Source organism: Pithys albifrons, chromosome Z, assembly GCF_047495875.1.
Source record: "Pithys albifrons albifrons isolate INPA30051 chromosome Z, PitAlb_v1, whole genome shotgun sequence".
NCBI lineage: Eukaryota > Metazoa > Chordata > Aves > Passeriformes > Thamnophilidae > Pithys > Pithys albifrons.
The window spans coordinates 54551967-54570945 of record NC_092497.1 but is presented as its reverse complement, the minus strand read 5'-3'; the positions used below and the strand labels follow the sequence as shown (position 1 = coordinate 54570945).

Sequence of the window (18979 nt, the reverse complement as noted above, 5' to 3'; positions counted from 1 at the left end):
ATTGTAGTCTTGCTTATTCTGGGTTCAAATTACACTGCCTTCAACTGAAATTAGCAGTAGACATTTAAAAAGTTTCAGATAACCTGTAACCAAAGTAAATTAGCATATTAAAATAAGAGACATTTTCTTAGAAAATGGTATTAATTGCAGCCAAAAAAGTAATCTCCTGATTGTTAGAGCTTCTGAGGCATGTTTCATTAGTTTCCTTTACTGAGGTACTGGGCACTGATTCATCATTTTAAAAATTAATTTAAGGATTTAATGATTTGAGGTGTCATAAAAATTATTGTAAGAGAAAACTGAAACTGACATAAATCAGAACCAGAATGCTTGTTATGAAATCACTCTTTTAGTATCAAAGTGGCCTCCTGCATAAAATACAAAGTTGTTTGCTTTGTCAGAGTTGGAAGGAACTTGGCTTTTTGTTGCCCATTGTCAGTGTTGTTAGCAGTTTTATTTCTTGGAAGTCTCATTTATTAACTGAAGCACATCTTGTCTTACAGCTTCAACTATTTATCTAGAAGTGCATTAAATCAGCCTGTGTCTGTGTACAGCTACCTACATGTATATGTATACCCAAGTGTGCAGGAAACCTGCACTGGCACCTGGAAGGTTCAGTTTCTCTCTGGGAATTCTCTTATTTCCTCTGCTGTTAGAGGAGGAGACCATTTTCCCCATTGGGTAAAGAACACAACAGCACTCCATCCATTCCAACCTTTCCAAATAGCCAAAATAAAAGATAGAAGTGAATGAATGAACTGCCAAAGGAAAACTTTTTGAGTTCCCATTTTTCTACTACAATGTTTTGAATTTTGTGAGTGGGGTGGGGGTGGCAGTGGCGTGTGAGGCTTGTGCAGGGAATTGTAAATGCTTTGATTGCTGGAGGTGGAAAAACTGATAAGTAATGCATTGGAATGTTCAGAAGCTGTTAAAGTGAAATGGCATCAGAGTTAATTAACTTTTTTTTTAAAAAAGCAAATAATTTGGAAATTGAAGTTTATAACAAAGTACTGTGATAAAGTTTTAGAGGAGTGTAATGCTCTGTCTAAATCATAAAAACAGGAGCTAACTGTAATGACAACTTTATTTTCTGTAGGGTGTTGTATGCAAAATGGCATTTCACTGGATGATTTACAAAGGTACTGCCAACAATCTTTTTTCCTCAAATTATAACATCTTCTTGGCAACTGGAAGTTTTAAACAAATGCAGGAGTTCATATGTCTGATTTTTGTAATGAAAGGGCCCAGTGAAAGGCTGTGACAAGTGTAAGGATCTGCAGACTGAAGAATTTTGCCAGTGATAACAGAGGCTGTGTCTGGGAAAGGGAAGAATCTAATGTATGATGAAAATGTATGTGGAAGAAGAGAACGTGCATGTAATGCAGGAGGAAAGAAACAGAGATGGTCTTTGAAGAAAAGCATAAGACTTTTAAAGGAAGGTGGGCACATTTGAAATTGATCCTAAATTGTACAGGAAGACAAGGGAATTGTGTCAGTCCTTTGATTGTATTTCTTTATATCCTGGCAATAAGCTGGAAGTGACACGGTGTCTGGAAGGCTGATAATAGGAAAACAGGGGTCACAAAAGCTTTGGTCAAGAGAGGGTAAAACCATGAATGAGAATTTCCAGAGTGGTGGAACCAGGCATGGGTGTATTTAGGCAGCCACAGGATTGTCCCAGGCAACTTGCCAGCAACCACAAAATTTTCACAGTTACATCCATAAGTGCAATGTCCTTTCTTGTGATTTCTATTAGAAAAAAACCCATAAAGTATCAGAAATCTGGTGATGGTGTCTGCCTAAGGGCCTATGGCAAAGATTTGATACAGATTTCTTATCATATTACTCTTTACAGAGCTTTCATAAATGCTCGTAATATCTAACTTGAGAAGTAACTCTCCCTAAACATATGGGTTGGACTTGATGATCTCGGAGGTCTTTTCCAACCCAACTGATTGTATGATTCTATGATTCTATGTATCCAGCCATTTTTAGTTTTCTGATCTTCACCTGTGCTTTTAAAACAGACCTGGATTAATAACCACATGGTCCAGTAAGGAATGCATTATTTGATTTTAAAAAAAGGGAAGGAGGGAGAAAAAAGAAGTCTGTCTATGTAGATATGATTTTTGTCTCAAGCCTATACCACATAACCTCTATTAAATTATATGATATTTGCTTTCATTACTGAGAACTGAGTGTTAACTCTCAAGAGCCACTCTGGGAGCAGTGCCCAGGGCTGAGAGGTGTGTCCATACCTGTGTATGGACTTGATTTAATTTTATATGTTTCACCCAAAGTGTCTTGTAAAAGGTGCTATTTCATCTTCTCAAGTGTACTTTTCAGATACTGTGGTTTGGATCCTAGACAGCTTTAACTGTCTTTATTTGGTAACTTTTCATCTGGGTAGAAAACAACTGGCCAGCAAATTTAGCCAAAAGATTATTTTAGCAGTTCATCCTGTTGACTTCCCATCGGACTAGTCTTTAAACATACAGTACCATGTGCTGTAGGTAACCTTAATGATCACATTTGCACATTCAAGACCTATATTTGTTATCTGCCTGGGAAAAAAAAAGAAAATATTTTAAAGTGAAAGAGCTCTAATTTAGCAATGACAACTACTGTGACATGACCCCATATGTGGGATGTTTGGCAGCCTTCCTTTGAGGGATAATAATTAGTCTACCTGCAGAGTATCTGGCGCACTGGCATTTGTCTTTAACATGCCTCCTTGCCTGGTGCAGAGCTGACTACCATTTCCACTGAACTATCTTTCCCCCTCCTTTTAATACTGATTGGAGGGAGAAGATGACTGATAAATGGATACATCTCCCTGCCAGCTTAGCACCTAGAGAAACTCTCACTGAATGGTGAGGTTGTTGTATGGCAGCAAGTGAAGTTGCTGGGTCAAAAGGACTTGCTTTTCAAGAAATCAGAAACTCAAAAATTTACTACAAAATTTACTCCAATTTACAGCTTTAATACAGTTTAACAGATGCCTTTTGTGCTTTAGGATCAGAGAGTGGATTATTGCATTTATATTTAGTAGAAGTGGTAGAGATATGCAGTCTGTGAAATGGTAGCATTACTTAAAGAATTATGATGCTGTACCTTTCAAAACTGGTAATTCCAAGACTTACGGGCAAATAAAGCCTTGTCTCCTCCAGATGTGTGTGTTATCACTGAATTCTCTGTAACTTTACAAGTCAAGGCTTCTTCACCTCTGCTACTTCCAGTTTAAGTGACCAGTGGATTTGGAATTTATTGGCCATGAGGCCAGCACACACACAAGTATTGTGATTACATAAACTACCTTTTCCTAGGAAGCTCTGCTAATTAAAGAGAGACTGAAAAATAAAGATTACCTACCCTATTAAGTGAGGAAAAATGGTAATTCATTATTGATATATTTTTCTTAATAACAGGGCACATGAAAAAAGTAGCAGTGTATCATTTGTCTTCATCAAGGAGACTTACTTGCTCCAGCACAGCCTCTGATTTGGTTATTCTCCAGGTACCAGACTAAATGAATTGTGTTTCCCATTTCATGTGCCTAGCCCATCTTAAACACCTTTGGACTCTTCCAAGTGTGTCACTCTGTTTTATTTTGCGTCTTAGATATTAACTCCTCTCAGCCTTTTTCTGGGATCTAATTTGAGACAAGATCCATCAGTTTACATTTACTGTGATTGCACATCTCCAGCCAGTCTAGGGGTCTGGTCTGCGTGATAATGCTCCTATTCAGGTTAGTTTGAATTTGCTTTATGAGTGAGATTGCACATGACAAAGTGTCAAACTGATTTACTGATTGCCGAAGGGGAAACGCCTTCTACTCTTCACCCATTAATTCTCTAATGTAATCAATAAAAGCAATCAGTTGGTTTCATTTGTTGATTTTTTTTTCCACTGAAGTTAACATGGGATTAATCATCATTGACAAGATTAGGTCAGATTCAAATTTTGCTTTTCCTGACATCGGTAGTGTAAGAGATGTTTTTATGAACACATTGTGCCCCTGGTAGAGGAGCTGAACTTCAGGAGTATAATGTTATGAAAAAGACAATATAAGAAGTGAAAGACCAAACACTTCTTTACCAAAAAAAATGTTTAGAAAAACTCTTTGTCTGATCTGGAGCCATATATGTTCCAGTTGCAGGTAGCACTCAGACTGGGATGGGGTGCACCCTTTGTGGTGCTCTGGAGAGTGTGAAGGCAAAGGCACTATCAAGAGACTCTACAGTGACAACAGTGGGGTTTACAGTTCAGTCTGAAAGTTGATGGAAACTATCATGGACAGAATGAAGATTTTCTAAAATAGCACTTGCTGTATGTGTAGTTTAATCCAATGTAAGTGTAATTAAGAACAGCCCATGGGTTTACAGCCCACAGAAGGGTTTGCCATCCCTGTGCCATATCAGTGCAGAGAGGCAGAAAAGGAGTGCTGTAAAACTGTACAGATACCATGAGACTATGAAAGGCTCTTACTGTTCTGAAGTTCATCTTCTAACTAAATGGCATGTTGCTGCTGCATTTTTCATGTTTCATTGGTAAAAATGCTTTTGCAACAGTAATGAGAAAGCTGCATCAGCGTTTCACTTGGTCTTGGGTCCATTATGTCATGTTAGCAACTGTATCCTACTATTCTCTGTTGCTCATGCAGTTCTAATCCTGGTTAATTCACTGGCAGCACTTGATTTTGCTGACCAAAAAAATATTTGTTTGCAGCCTTGAGTAACCTTCACTTCTTTTAGATTTTGTAACATTGTACCTTCCTCTTCTCCCCCTGTTCCACTTGCATTTACTTCCCTTCCTTAGGAGAGCTGCGTGCCCTCATTTCGCTTGTGCCTCTGCTCTGGGTGGGTGGAGAGACTAATCTGTAGTCGTGTCTCAATTTTCATCTTATAGAGGAGAAGCACTTGTTTGCCCTTTTAGTTATCTCTTATTTCCCTAGTTTTGATCCTGAACTCTATATAGCCAAAAAAAAGAAAACCCCAAACCAAAGCAAAACTGACAATATAGTTGGTAGTGGCAGAAAAAGTGCCTACAAATCTCAGAGGATGGGTAGTAATGGTTAACTGGCTGTTCTTACGTGGTGCACATACAGGATTTTTCACCTTCTGACAAGTGCAGTTTTGTAGTTGCTCATGTTAAAATGTTTTTAGGTGAGTACCTGTAATTTTTAGGAGAATATTTTGCACACCTGTTACACTGTTTTGAAAGGAGCTTGTTAGTAATTATAACATGCCTTGGGATTATCAGATTAATTTTTAATAGGACTATTATTGATCATCTTCCTTTGATATAATAAATGTATAATGAGATAAATTTCCTTAATTAGGTTCCAGAAATTTAGGGGAGTACTGTACAGTTGCCTCATGCAGCTGCACTGCTTTCTTGTTAACATTTTTAAATCATAGGCCTGCATTAAAGTCGAGGGAAACAAAGAAGTCTGTGAGTTAAACAGACCTTATACAGCACAGAACCTGCCTTAAAATTCCTGCCCAGAATGTGAGTAAAGATGCAGCTTTGTCAACAAAGTTTTTGCTCAATTGCTACAGAAAATGCTAATGGTAATAAGATTTTAGTGTTCAGTTGTGTGGTTTAGTGGAAGAAAGATCTGGTGCTGTAGGTCAAGAAGCTTTTTGTTTTAGCAAGAAGGTTTTTTTTCTGTCTCATATAGCTACTAATTACCACACAGGAGGCATTCTCCAACATGAGCATTTCCAGTACTTAAATTACAGGTTCTATGTACATGTAGATAGTGAAAATATTCCTGTATTATTGGGTGAGTTAATTTGAGCAAATGTGAATATCTGAACAGCTTCTCTTGGTACAAACTGTAGACAGCAAGAGTTAAATGAGTCATCTACATCTTTTATTGCTACTATAAACACTTTAGCAATGCTAATCAGCTGTACTGATTTTCTGTTTTGATTTTCCTTAATAATTAAGCAAAAGATCTGGAATGCAATCAAGTTTTACACTAGGGGGTTCATGCAAATTATTTTTTTATTTTTTTGAATTTTGTTAAATGTATCCTGCAAAAGGAAAGTTGTTGAAGTTGAGAATAAAAGGAAAAAAGGAAATACCACTTACAGTCTGCTTAATCAGAGTGACTATTTTTCAATGAAATCACCACTTCACTGGAATTTTTAGCTGAAAATGCAGCTGCTTTTTAAATAACTGCACACTGGCTACATCTGCTGCATGCAGAGGAAAAGTTACAGACCATGAAATGTCTTTCAGCAGCCCTGATTTTTCAAGAAGGATTTAGCAAAATGGGTTCACCTCTGTATCCTCAGACATCTTAAATATAATAGTTTCTTATTGTAAGCTTTTTGCTTTTTTTATATTAACTTCTGAAAAGGATATTGTAAACTAAGACTATTTCATCTCTCTTTTTTTTTCTCTCATGGCCCTCTGGACTTTTTTCTCATAAAGTTATGGTTGTGGTTCACTTTATTCTGTTCCATAATATTTAAAGTAAGAAATGTCTATTTTTGATTAATGTAGTTGGTTAAAAATATGTGTATTAAGTCAAATGTATTTATTAGAAATTATTTTCTCATTATACTACAGATTAGACTCAATGATCTCTCTCTTTTTTTGGTGATTTTTGAAGCCACAATTTGAGTGTGAATGAGAAAGTAAGATCAAATGCTCACTGAAACAAAAATATAGTAGCTTAAGTTGTTATAAATTACTAATTAATAGCATTTATTCTGCCATTTATGGATTAGTGGCTGGCTGGATTAAGAGTATTTCAGTATGCAAATTTAAATAATTTGCTTAATGAAAGTGGTAGGTTAATATTTTGGATTTTTATGATACTACAATGGCTTTTTATTTATGAGTACAATGTTTATTTTATTTGGAAATTGTACAACCTCCTGAGGAGGGGGAATTAAATTTCAGGACTTCAACTTTAAAGATCAGTAACAATGTAGGAAAATATGTGAGGGTGTCTGATAACCATGCAAAGCAAAGGCATTTAAATTCTTACTGTGATTAATAAATGGTTTGGGTTTTTGTTTTTTTGTTTTGCTTTGTTTTGTTTTTACAGTCATCTTGTTGAAAAAATGGTTCTTCGTTTGAACTTCTTCTTTGGCTTCCCTGTCATATTCCTGAACCACTGGATGGATCCAACCTTATCTTTGAATCTGGAAGATCCCAATGTGTGTAGCCATTGGGAAAGGTAATGTTTTCTTCTGGAGAATAAATTACATAAACTCTGATGTAACAGTTTTGTTTTGCTTTACTTGGCACACTTCAATTTATTTAAAGCTGTTATTTGAGTTACAAAATGAGGAGGAAGATTTCACTTTACTGCATGGGCAAGGTAAGTTCATGGACAAGTAAGAGACTATTTCACACTGGTCTGAAATGCAATCATCTTTGCAGTAGGGCCTAGGATGCAATAAACACTTCAGTGGTACCAGCAATGTTACACAACCATCTGGGTACAAGAAGTGAATAAAAATAGCTTTTTCCAATTGAACTGAGAAGAAGCTTTTACATATTCAAAATACAATTAACCATATTGGAATTTGGCCAAATTTGATTATGCTGATTTTTTTCCTCTTCAGCATTCACAGAATCTGAATTAAGGTTTGTTGTTTAATTATTTTGATGAGATTCAGAAAATTATAACATACAAAATGAAATGCCATCAATGTAGTTGCTCCCTTTGTTCATTCAGTTTCACATTAATTACAAGAATGCCACAGTGGGTAGGACAGGTTGAGCCTCAAGCGTCTGCTCAACTTCTTTTCTTGTGTAAAGGCTGTAATACTGAAACCAAGACTTACGGTCTCATTATTATTGTTATGCCCACGATTGATCAGATAGTCCATGAGACACTGATTTTCACAGTTCACTTGAGGACATCAGTATTTCCTGCACTTGGGGAAAACTGTTTTATGTTTAATCATGGAGACTGCTGCCAAGCCACTGCACATTTATTTGTGATTGATATGACTGAATATTTACAAAGAAACTTGAAACTTGTATATACTTTTTAATAGAGTCTATTAAAAAAAAAAGAATCACTTAAGGACTTTCCTCAGGAACTTATCTGAGCTTCATGTGAAGCATCTCTGCCTCACTTGTTGTGTACAATTTGTACAATGTGGCACCATACTAAGTACCTTTTTATAGTATTCAGGCATGTGTCTACAGCATTACTGGACACTGTTCTCTATCGTGTATACTTCATCTACAGTTTTTGTAGTTAAAAGTGGTTTTGAAGGAAGCTACATCATCATGGAAGCAAAATAGGTAAAACCTGCAAATATAACTATTGACATTGCATGCTGTATTTTAAAAGAAGCTAACCAAAGTTTGCAGAAACAAAAATATGTCTAAAGATATATCTAGCAACCGTGCAAATGAAAAAGTATGAACTTTTTTCCTTCTTCTGCTATGCCTCAGAAATAGGGAGCAATATCAAGTAAACTTACTGAAACGTTCACACTGTTGCCCAGAGCAGACAACAAAGATAAACAAGTATGAAAGAATAAAGCCCCAGATACGAGCTCTCTACTGCCACTGTTACTGGCAGTGCTATTTGCTCTAAATAAACCTACCCCAGTCAGTGCTGAAATGGTCTTTACAAATGAACTGTGATCACAGTGAGAAGGGGCAGAGCCCGCCCTGCCTTGAACAAAGAGTGCAGAGCCTCAGGCAAGTGTCAGCATCCCACTGATACTCTGCTGGACTGGAACAGCTGGATGGATTAGGGCTGGTTGCCTTCATGTGGATGCAGGAAAATAGGGAGTAGGATCTGGGCAGCTAAAGTGGGTCTGGATGTGCTTTCCCTCAGTGCAGTGATGACAGCAGGAAGAGCAGTCTGTGGTTGTTGCCCTGCAGTGGGTGCTGAGAGGTCAGGGAGGGTGTGAGTGGAGGCAAGTTAAAGCTGGGTGGGCTGCAGAGTGTTTTGGCTGGTCCTGGGAATCAGCCCTACTGCAGGAACTTGCCATGCATTCCTCTATTTTCCAAGTCCCTTGCGCAATCAAGGGCCGACTGACTGCCAGCATAAACAGCCTCCTGAGGAGTTTTCTGGGATGATTCAATATTTTCCCCTTTCACAATAGGGCTCTGTTCCTCTTGCCCGACTGACAGCTTTGGAGGCTCTGGACTTTAGAGCATAGTTTTATTTCTAGGACACTGTATAGTTGTGTAATTTGGCAGAAAATCATAATAGCTTTTCAGTATAGTATTTCAAGCTGGGCAGGGTGTGGTGTGGGAGGTTCTCTGATACAAATTAGTAATATTGTCTTTAATATTTATGTATTTCAGATTGCTGGATGGACTGTTTGGTGGAATGATTCTTATGTAATTTTTCACTCATTAATACTTATGTGTATTTCTGTGCTAACATCCACTTAGTATCTAAATATATTGGATGCTTTGCATAGTCACAGACACTGCTTTCAAAAGAAATTTTTCAGAAAGCCCTATTTTCTATTTTTCTGTTTTGAGTGATAACATAAGAAACCTCATTTTCTGGCTCCTTAACTAGTTCTCCTGCTATCCAGTTACATTAATAAAAGGTGCTACGGAAGAACACTTATGACACACTGCTTTAGTTTGCCACTCATTTGGGGTACAGGTGTTTTAGTTTTAAAAACAAATTAAATTTGCATTACTTTAAATGTCTAGTAGCAGAATTTCGTCCAACTTGTTACACAGAGACATGATTACTCTCTGCATATATTTTTTTCTTTATGAGCTTTCTTTTATGAGTATCTTGTTATATTTATTCCATTCTATACCAGGATTGTGTTAAAGAACTAATTAAATCAGACTGTACTATAAAGCACTTGCTCAGTGATCTCTGTTTTCTCTCTGTCTCTCCCCAGTTACTCAGTTACAGTGCAAGAGTCATATCCACACCCTTTTGATCAAATTTACTACACCAGCTGTACTGACATCCTAAACTGGTTTAAGTGCACACGACACAGGTGATGTATAAATCTTAATATTGTCAAACCACTGATACTGTAGATGTTTTTTAAGATTTTGTGTCTGTCCAAATCAAGCCTGATATGTACTATAGTTTAGCTATGTTAACCAGACTGTCTAACTGCTGTGATCTGAGTTTGCTGGACAAAGCTTGTCCAAGCAATGTCACATATGTGAATATGTGAAGAATATGCCCATAGGTAGGAACCATCACAAGTGAAGTAGGCTTGTTGGGGAGCCACTTGGACTCTTGAATCAGCAACAGACAAATCAAGACCTCTTGGAGAATATTTTCTATCTTATGACACCTGGAGGTTTTTTAGAATGTGCAAGAACATATACTGCTTTCTTTCTGAACCATGAACTGTGTGTAACACCATCCATTCCTTTTTTTTAGGATCAGCTACCGTACTGCCTACAGACATGGTGAAAAAACGATGTACAGGCGTAAATCCCAGTGCTGCCCTGGATTTTATGAAAGCAGGGAAATGTGTGTCCGTAAGTTTAGCTTCTTTTTGCCTTGAAATTCCGTACTTTTATCACAGTGCTGGTTTGGCTGCCCTTGGATGAGGGATTTATGGAAGCTGAGTTGTAGGGGCTCAGCTACTCATTAGTGGTGCTCATGCAGCTCTTGTCAAAGCCATGTGAAGTCATGAAGTGTTGTGCATATGCAAATGACAGGATAAATGGCTCTCAGGTATCCAAGTAACCAGACTTGATGTGATTCCAACTAATGATCACATGGAAAATGCACAGAGATCTGTAGCAACTGCTTGAAGGTGCCTGGTTTTGAGTGGCATATGCCCCTGTCTCACCTTCCTAACCCAAAACTGGGAAGAGCTGTGTGCAGAGTTTGTGGGCAGCTCTGACTCTGCTCTCTTTCTCTTGTACTACATTGTGCCAGTCTAGGGAGGTCTTAAAATGGTGTTTGTTCAAGAGCATAGTAGAAAGGCAGAATGAAGAGAGAGAAGATGTTAATTCAGAGCCCTGGAATTGTATGGTGAGGAATTTAACAAAGGTTTGCCCAAAGTCACACATGTGGGTTGGGCATTAGGTGCTCGTGTTGGCAGGACTGACAGCAGTGAATGTGGGACAGGAAAAAGATACATTAAGTTTATTTATTCAATACAAATACAAGGTTGTTTCTTAACTTGTGCTAATCTGCTTGTTGTGAGATGTATATTGGAGGTATTGGACAGCATTTGTTTGTATCCCTGGAAAAAGAGGCCCTGTGGATGTCATAACACATCAAAATTTCCTTATTTATATTTTTGTTTTACTACCCTTCCTGGAATTTGAAAATGCAGCAGTTAAGATCTTTGATTTAAAGTGTTTTTCTGCACATGAGAAAGCAAGGTCAAACTAATAGTTTCTTTTAAAGAATTGCAGGAATGTGCCGGCCTCATGTTGCTAAAGTCTGTAAATGTTCTACTCACAAAGGAAAAGAACAACCAACAGCCAGAGCACTGGCAGGAATTTAAGAAAGTATCTTTGAGTCTATTGAGGCCAGTCTGAACAGATGAGTTTGAATTCATCTTAGGATACAATACTTCTGTGGAATTGTGACTCCTGACTTCCACACTTCTTCCTGAAATCTTTCCATGGATGAAACATGTGCTATGTTTTTACTTTTTGGTTAAAATTCTTTTTGTGTTTTATCTTTGTATTCCATGTGTATATGTGTGTGGAATATGGAAGATATGTAAAAAAGGCCTTTTTTCACTCAGATAGAAATTTTTGTTCTGCTTGTAAAAATAAGTATTGTACTGTAACTGTCCAAATGTTAACAGAGAATTTTATCATCTTCTTCTTTGGACAAGTGCCACTGATAATAAGAACATATTTACACCAGAAGCAAATACCACCCACTTCAGCTATCACAAATTTTTTGAAAAAGTCTGCTAAAAACTCACATACCTGTCTTTCCAATGTATGGGTTTGTTGACATGATGGTGCAATTATATTACCATTAAAAAGTAGCAAAGTGGCCTCAGAAGTCAGGCTGCATCTGCAGCCTTTGGGAGATTTTCAGGGAACCTCCTAAGGAATTTTAAAATTATTTTAATAACTACTAGAATACAAACAGTTTTGTGTGTACATTTTTGGGCAGGATAGACATATTCTCCTGCACACTGAGTTTATAATGGCAAGCAGCATTCATTACAGTAAGTATCCTGAGTTTTATTAGTTTTGCCATTTCAGTTTGTCTTCAGGTGGGTTAAAAAAAATTGGTATTTTAATTTTAAATCCAACATTATATGAGGTCAGTACTTGGACTGTTTTATAAGTGTGAAGGTATCTGTTAGTACTTAGTAAGTAAGTAACTTCCACCAACAGAGAGTGCGTTGTGCTGTCCTCATATAACTCCTGTTTATAAAGGACATGAATAATGTACAAATTTTTGACTGCTGTCTTCACAACTGCCAGTGTCTCTTAGAATAGTAGGTCAACTGGAGCTCAGGTTGTTGTTTTTGCTCCTAAAATGACAGTGCATGTTTAGATCTGATGAACTTTCTGAGGTGATCTGAATGCGGTTTATATGCAGATAGAAAGGTAGAATAATTTGGTGACGTTCTATAAAGGAGCTTACTCCTGGCCTTTGAAAACTCCATACCAGGCTGAGTGATTGACTCATTTCTTATTTATTCCAAGAATTTCTTGTCCTTTGTTTTCTAATATAAGTGACAATCCCTAAGAGATTTGGTATATGGATGTTGGGCTGAGCTACAAACTTGAAGTTTTATCAAAAAGTGCAACCTTCTATTTAAATTATTTTTATACATTTTTTTACATTTACAAAGTCCATTGAATTTTTAGCAGGTTTCTGAAATGAAAGAATTCAAAGATTTTAAGGTATCTTCTGGTGGCTTTCTTGTAGATTGATCCTACAGCATTTTGGTAGCTTGAACATTACCTTCACATAGTTTCTGACAGTGTAGTACCTTCCGAAGAAAACTAATGGAGAATTATGCCTGTTGAGTTTCCTCAAGTCATGAAATAGAAAATCTTAATACATAACTGGATATCATTCACTTTAACAGGAAACAACCATCAAGCATAGGAAAAAAGGATTAACCAAATGATATTTTCTAACATTCAGTATCAAAGTAAAGAATTTATTTGGAAAAAAAAGTTTAAAATATAGTTTAAAAGATAAGTTTTTTTTCACTATAAATGTTTAATTAATTTTGAGTAAGTTGGAGTTAAACCATGTGGTCATTTATTTTACTTGTATAATTACAGCCAAAATATTTCAAGCTTTGTTTATGTAATAGACAACATATCTTAAGTAAATTCTGCAATGGACATGGGGATAAGAGAACCTGCTCTTGCAGGTGAAATCATGTCCAACAATTCCATAGAAAAACAAGAGAAAATAGTTTATCTGACTCAATTCATGTCTTTTCAGCCTGTTCTAGTGCTTTTCATGTTGTCTTCACCTTTTTGTAGACATAAATTTTGCTTCTCTTATCCTCACATCCAGTACAATAATTTTTTTACACACGCTGCCTTGTTACAGAAGTTAACCAGGATTCCTTTGCCAAGAATAATTTAGCCCAAAAGGTGTCTAGAGAATGTAAACCCAGGTTGTGGATCCATGTGCTCAGCATGGCACAAGGTGCAGTGGAAGGACATGCTCCAAGAGTTTCTTCTGTTCCTTTCATGGGTCCAGTTTCTTACAACACTTTTATTTTTGTATCATGGTTTGCTGGAAAGATTTTTCACACATTTGGTTTTTGGAGGCCTTCGGTGCCCAAGGCAGTGCTAACCGGGCAAAAAGATACAATTCATGTCAAGTTATAAGACTAATGGAAAATTGTGATGTATTATTTAAATTCAATCTTTTCATAATAAATAAATAGAGAACAATGAAATAGCTTTGTGCTTATGTCTTGTTTCATTGAACATTTTAAAATTAATATTCTGTCTGTTGATTTCTGAAGGAGATAATTTTAATGCATATCTGAAAAGTTGTTTGTTAGAACTAACAGCTGAGAATGAAAATTAAAGACTGTAAAAATAACCAGTTAATGATGGGGATCACAGATAACCAAAGATATTTTTGATAAATGTGATTGATCTCTATGGGATTTTCCTTTTTCTTGGCCACACAAAATGTAAAGATAACCAATGTCCTTCATCATCTTTAATTAAGAAAAAAAAACAGACGTTTTGCAAGTATTTTACCTAATTACTGTAGAGAATTTTCAATCCATTCGGAAACAAAAATGATTCACATGTAGCTCCATTAAACTTTTTTCTATTGTTAAGTTTTGCTACTGCAATAGATTCCTCTCATAGTTTCTCTGGAAATGTTGGTACAAATAAAATTCTCCTGTGCACATTTTTAATATTTTTTTTTGTTCAAAGTAGAAGGGAAGAATTACAGTGTATGTATTTTGGAAGGTTAAGGGTATTTTGTGATTAATGTGATGGCAGCAAACTGTTGCTAGTTGGAGATTCTTCTTCTTTGGAGTATTATACTCTGGATCAGTTACATGGATATACCAGGTATCAAAGCCATTTCAACTTTTTTTTAGAAGTTTCAGATAAAATCTCTGCTTCAAAGAAAGCCTTAATTTGGAATTACATGTCGGTAAATCATTAAAAAAAAAAGAAAAAGAAAAAGAAAGAAAAAGAACAAATTTAGGCAGCTCTGCTTAACACTTAGAATTAAGGTAGCAGTGGTTCAGAGGGTTTGTATCTCATGCCTTACTTCAATCACCATCACTGTTTTCTTTATGCTTCATTTGAACTGTGCAATTGTTGGGAAAAATTGGTATTAAAATACTGTGTGTTGCAAATCATTTTTTATCCATCCTGTTGCAAAAGAGCGTTTCTTTTTATGCCTGCTGACACTTCTCTCTTTTTCTTGGCATGAGAATTTGCTTCAGAGAGTCACAGGATGGTTGAGGTTGGAAGGGAAGTCATCCTGCCCAAATTCCAACAAGAGCCTCTTGCCCTTAACCATAGTCAGATGAGTTTCCAACCTATACCATACTATGACTCTTTTTTCATCAAATGTGGGCAACTTTCTTGTTGTTAAATGCAGAAATATGTGGGTAGCACTAATGTGGTTTTAGTTGGAGCATTCAAACTTAGGAGAAATAAAAGAAACTGAAGTAAAATATGTTTTGAAGAGATGCCATCAAACATTAATATACTGGTGTTTATTTTGCTTTTTAAAAGATACTTGAGACATAAAAGATCTGGATTAGGAATATCTTACAATATTTTTAAAATATTTTTTGCCAGTCCTAGGAGTTCTTTAATTGTTTGGTGGGTTTTTTTTTTAAATTTGCTTCCCTGACAGCTCACTGTGCTGATAAATGTGTCCATGGTCGTTGTATTGCTCCGAACACCTGTCAGTGTGAGCCTGGCTGGGGAGGACCCAACTGCTCCAGTGGTGAGTTTTCACCTGCTTCTGCCTGTCTTCTTGTCTTTTCATGGTGGTGTCCTCTCTTTGGGGCAGATAATCTTCAGTCCTGTGCTTGGGCTTCTGCTTTCTGGTCAGGGTTTGTTTTTCTGAGTTATCAGGTTACTCTGCATAACCTGATTTTTATTTACTTGCAAACAGGGTTTCCCATGTAGAAGCACTAAATGTCATGAGGGTTTATTTATTTTGTGCTCAGAAACATGTAGATATCACAGAATTTTGTATCTGGAGTAAAGTAGATTTATTTTAACCATAAGAAGAACTCCCTTTTTTTTTTTGGTATTTTACTAACGTGCAAAGAATGATGGTGCTGGGTCACATTTAAAAGCTATGAGCAAAGCCTTCTATTCTCCTTTTCCACTCTGCCACTAACTTTTCCTTTTTTTTTCACTTTCCTCACTTCCACTATTAGTTGCTTCCTGAGTGCCCAGTCTCTGTCAACTGTGGTCACATTTCTCAGACTTTCTTGTCCTTCCCCCTGGCCATAAAAGCACCTGGAGGACATGAGGAGTGCAAAAGTGTGCAGACCACAAATCTTAATATTTTCTTTCTTTTGCCTGAATTAGAGTTTCTCTGAGTACATTTTAAATTCATTATGTTTTGTTATTTATTCCACCTTTCTGATCCTCTTTGTTAGGGCTTTAGAAGTGTAATATTGAAGGTAACATTAAAACACATATTTTGCTACAATCAGCATCAAAGTGGGTTGCTACGAGTGACTGTCCACTTGAAAGGAATGTATTTTAGTCAACAATAAAAAAAATGTATAATTAAAATTTCATAGACCATATAAATTTCTAAAACATAAACTAGAGCTTGATGCCTGCAAAGATACTGTACTTAGAATGTAATTCCTATAAAAACAACTGTGGGAAAATCCAGATTATCAGCAGGTCAAAAATAATATGGCTGCATTTGTACCCTCATTTTTTTCCACTTAACAAACATAGAGAAATTTTCTTTCTTTATTCGTTTGTTTGTTTGTTTGTTTGTGGGGGTTTTGTTTTTGTTTTGTTTGTTTTGTTTGCAAACACAGTTCTATAGTAACTCTTCACCCGGAGCTGATCAATGTTCTGGCAGTGTATTTTGTGATAAGGGGAATTCCTTAACTATTTCAAAATTATGACATTTGTTGTATTGTTTCTTTTAATATGCTTACATGTGATTCATACACACCTCTAAAGAAACACCAAGTTTTGCATAAGGCATAAAACTGAAAGAAGAATGCAGTGTTACTATAACACTGATCTTATCTAGTGCACTGAGTTGTCAAAAGAGATTGTCAAAACCTGTGATCTTTCTTTCTGAAAACCTTATGGAGCTCTTCTGTAACTAATCAAATGTGCAGAAGAAACATGAATCATTAGGCAACATAGAATGCAAAGATCCTGTTATTTATTGAGCTTTCCAAGTTCTAAACTTCCTGAAAGGGTACTTTAGATGAGGCAGGAACCTCTAAATCTGCCTTTGGAAATAATCCTTCCTCACACAGGGTTTCTAGTATCCATTTCCCTTACCTGCCTGGTGTAATTCTTTTAAATATGTGTGCATCATTTTTTCCTCTGTCTTCTTCCTCAGTTGGTTGCCTTTGGTTGCTTGTCACAGCAGCCTCAATAACAAAAATATTTTCTGGTGTGGCTACACAACAGGCCAAGCTGAAAGAGCCTTTTTTGTGTACCCTTGAGTCCTGTGATCTCTGGAGAGGTTGGTGACCCTCTAAAGACTTGCTGTTTATTTCTATCTGTGCTTGATTTCCTTGTCTGTGAGTCTGAAGACCTACAGCACAGATCAAAATGAATTGAAGAGCAGTGGATAAGTGTTAGAAGGACAGGAAATGACAGGGGTTTGGCTCTCAGAGTTCTGTTGTTGCTTGCCCTGCACAGGAGATGTTGATATTCTGCCTTTGATTGTGTGTCCTGCATGACCCCCAACTTGGTTAGTTTTAGTAGCAATGAGATAAAATAAAGATGTGCTCTTTAATAATTATTTTATTGATATAGCAAGTTATTAATTCATTAAAATACATGCAAATTGCTCTACTGTAATAATGTCTATGAAATAAGTATTTTAACTATGTAACTACTTAACTCAGTGATAGAAAAATGATTACAAGGCAGAATTTAATGGTTACTGATGACCAAAAAAATAACCCTGACTGAAAAGGAGAGATTTCTCTTGAAGTGTGAGGAATTAGGCCAACTTCTTTCATGGACCCAGACAAGCTGGAAGGAGATTTACCTAAGGGCTAAATGTTTTTTAGAACTACAGAATGAAATGTTTTCTTCCAAAGTAGTGTCCTTTCTCTATTAGGATTGTTTGCTCACCCAACAAAGAATTTAATCTCTAAGCATCTCAGGATAGAGTAGTCCTATTGCAGCACCTGTCCCATCTGCCAGATCAACTTTTATCTGTCATCTCTCAGAAGAGAATAAACTTTTTGGAAGACTCCCATCTGCTTTTGTAGCAAATATTGCCTCCTTATTGTGAGGACTCTTATTGAATTCTTAGTGGCTTAGGTCAGTGATTAGCCTGGACTACTGAGATTGTCTTCTTTAAATTTCTAATTCTAGCCCAACCAATAATTCTGCTCTCCACCACATCCTCTGTCTTTCTTAAAATTGAGAGGGAAACTGGATGGGATGTATTCTTCAGGAAGTAAAACTTAAATGGTGGTCTCAAAATTTAGTTAATTAAATAATGCCTCCTTGGAGAACATTTTCTCTGTGAGGTGTAGTTTTTCTTTAGGTTTCTTTTCAGTTAAAGGAAATATATTGCATTAGGCAGTGTTTGCTTGCAGTAAAAGTCAGTGGGAGGTGGATAAAGGAGCTGATGACAACATACATATATCTGAAGGGAAAAACTACTTGAATCAAGAGATCACTCACTTGCAGAAGACTTCTATTCCAGTGGGAGAGATGACAGTCATGTGGAACAATTTATTCCAATAAAGATTTATTGACTGAGCACAGTGTTCAGGACAATGACAAATGAGTGGACAGAAGACGTGGTGAACAAATGAGGCGAGTGAATCAGTACAACCAGAAAGCTGTCAGCACCCCACTGACACAGTATTTCTGAATTCCAGGAATACAAGTTGACCAGTTTTGGGCTAAGGAAAAGGGTAAAAAGAGAATTACATGTCTTTGGTTTGTGACAAGCATGGTTAGGATTGTTTCTGAAAATGTGAAGAGGATTTTTTCTGGTTTTATTCTACTTAAAGAATCTGAGATGTGTTTGAATCTATGGGTTCTAATTTGTAATTCGATTGTATTGGTTATGTGTAGGATTTCATCAGGAACACAGTCTGAGGTCATGGGTATAGAAAAAGTGTCACAAAGTCATAATTTGGCTCCAGGTTTTTATAAAACATGAGGAGAGAACTGGCTTTTTCATTAATACATTAAGCTGCACATTTAAAGTTGGCAGGTCAGGGAAACAACTTGTTACCTTTAAATGCACTTGTTAAGGGAAACTTTCAAAGTACAGTAGCTCTGCTACAGTCACATTTCCTTCCTTTACTTATGGTCGTGGGTGTTTGTAAAGTTTGAAAATTCCGTGAAAATCTCACTGGTTTCT

At 36.5% G+C, this 18979-nt stretch overlaps 1 protein-coding gene across 2 annotated transcripts in view; it reads left to right on the top strand.

Annotated features, from left to right (window-relative positions):
• MEGF10 (multiple EGF like domains 10) overlaps positions 1-18979 on the top strand; it is an 86363-nt gene that overhangs the window by 11118 nt on the left and 56266 nt on the right. For both annotated transcript variants that reach the window (XM_071580840.1, XM_071580839.1), the window contains exons 2-5: positions 7067-7198; positions 9864-9965; positions 10364-10464; positions 15281-15373. In XM_071580840.1, coding sequence (XP_071436941.1) covers positions 7083-7198; positions 9864-9965; positions 10364-10464; positions 15281-15373 — 412 coding nt within the window. In that variant the 5' untranslated portion in view covers positions 7067-7082. The remainder of the gene's footprint in view (positions 1-7066; positions 7199-9863; positions 9966-10363; positions 10465-15280; positions 15374-18979) is intronic.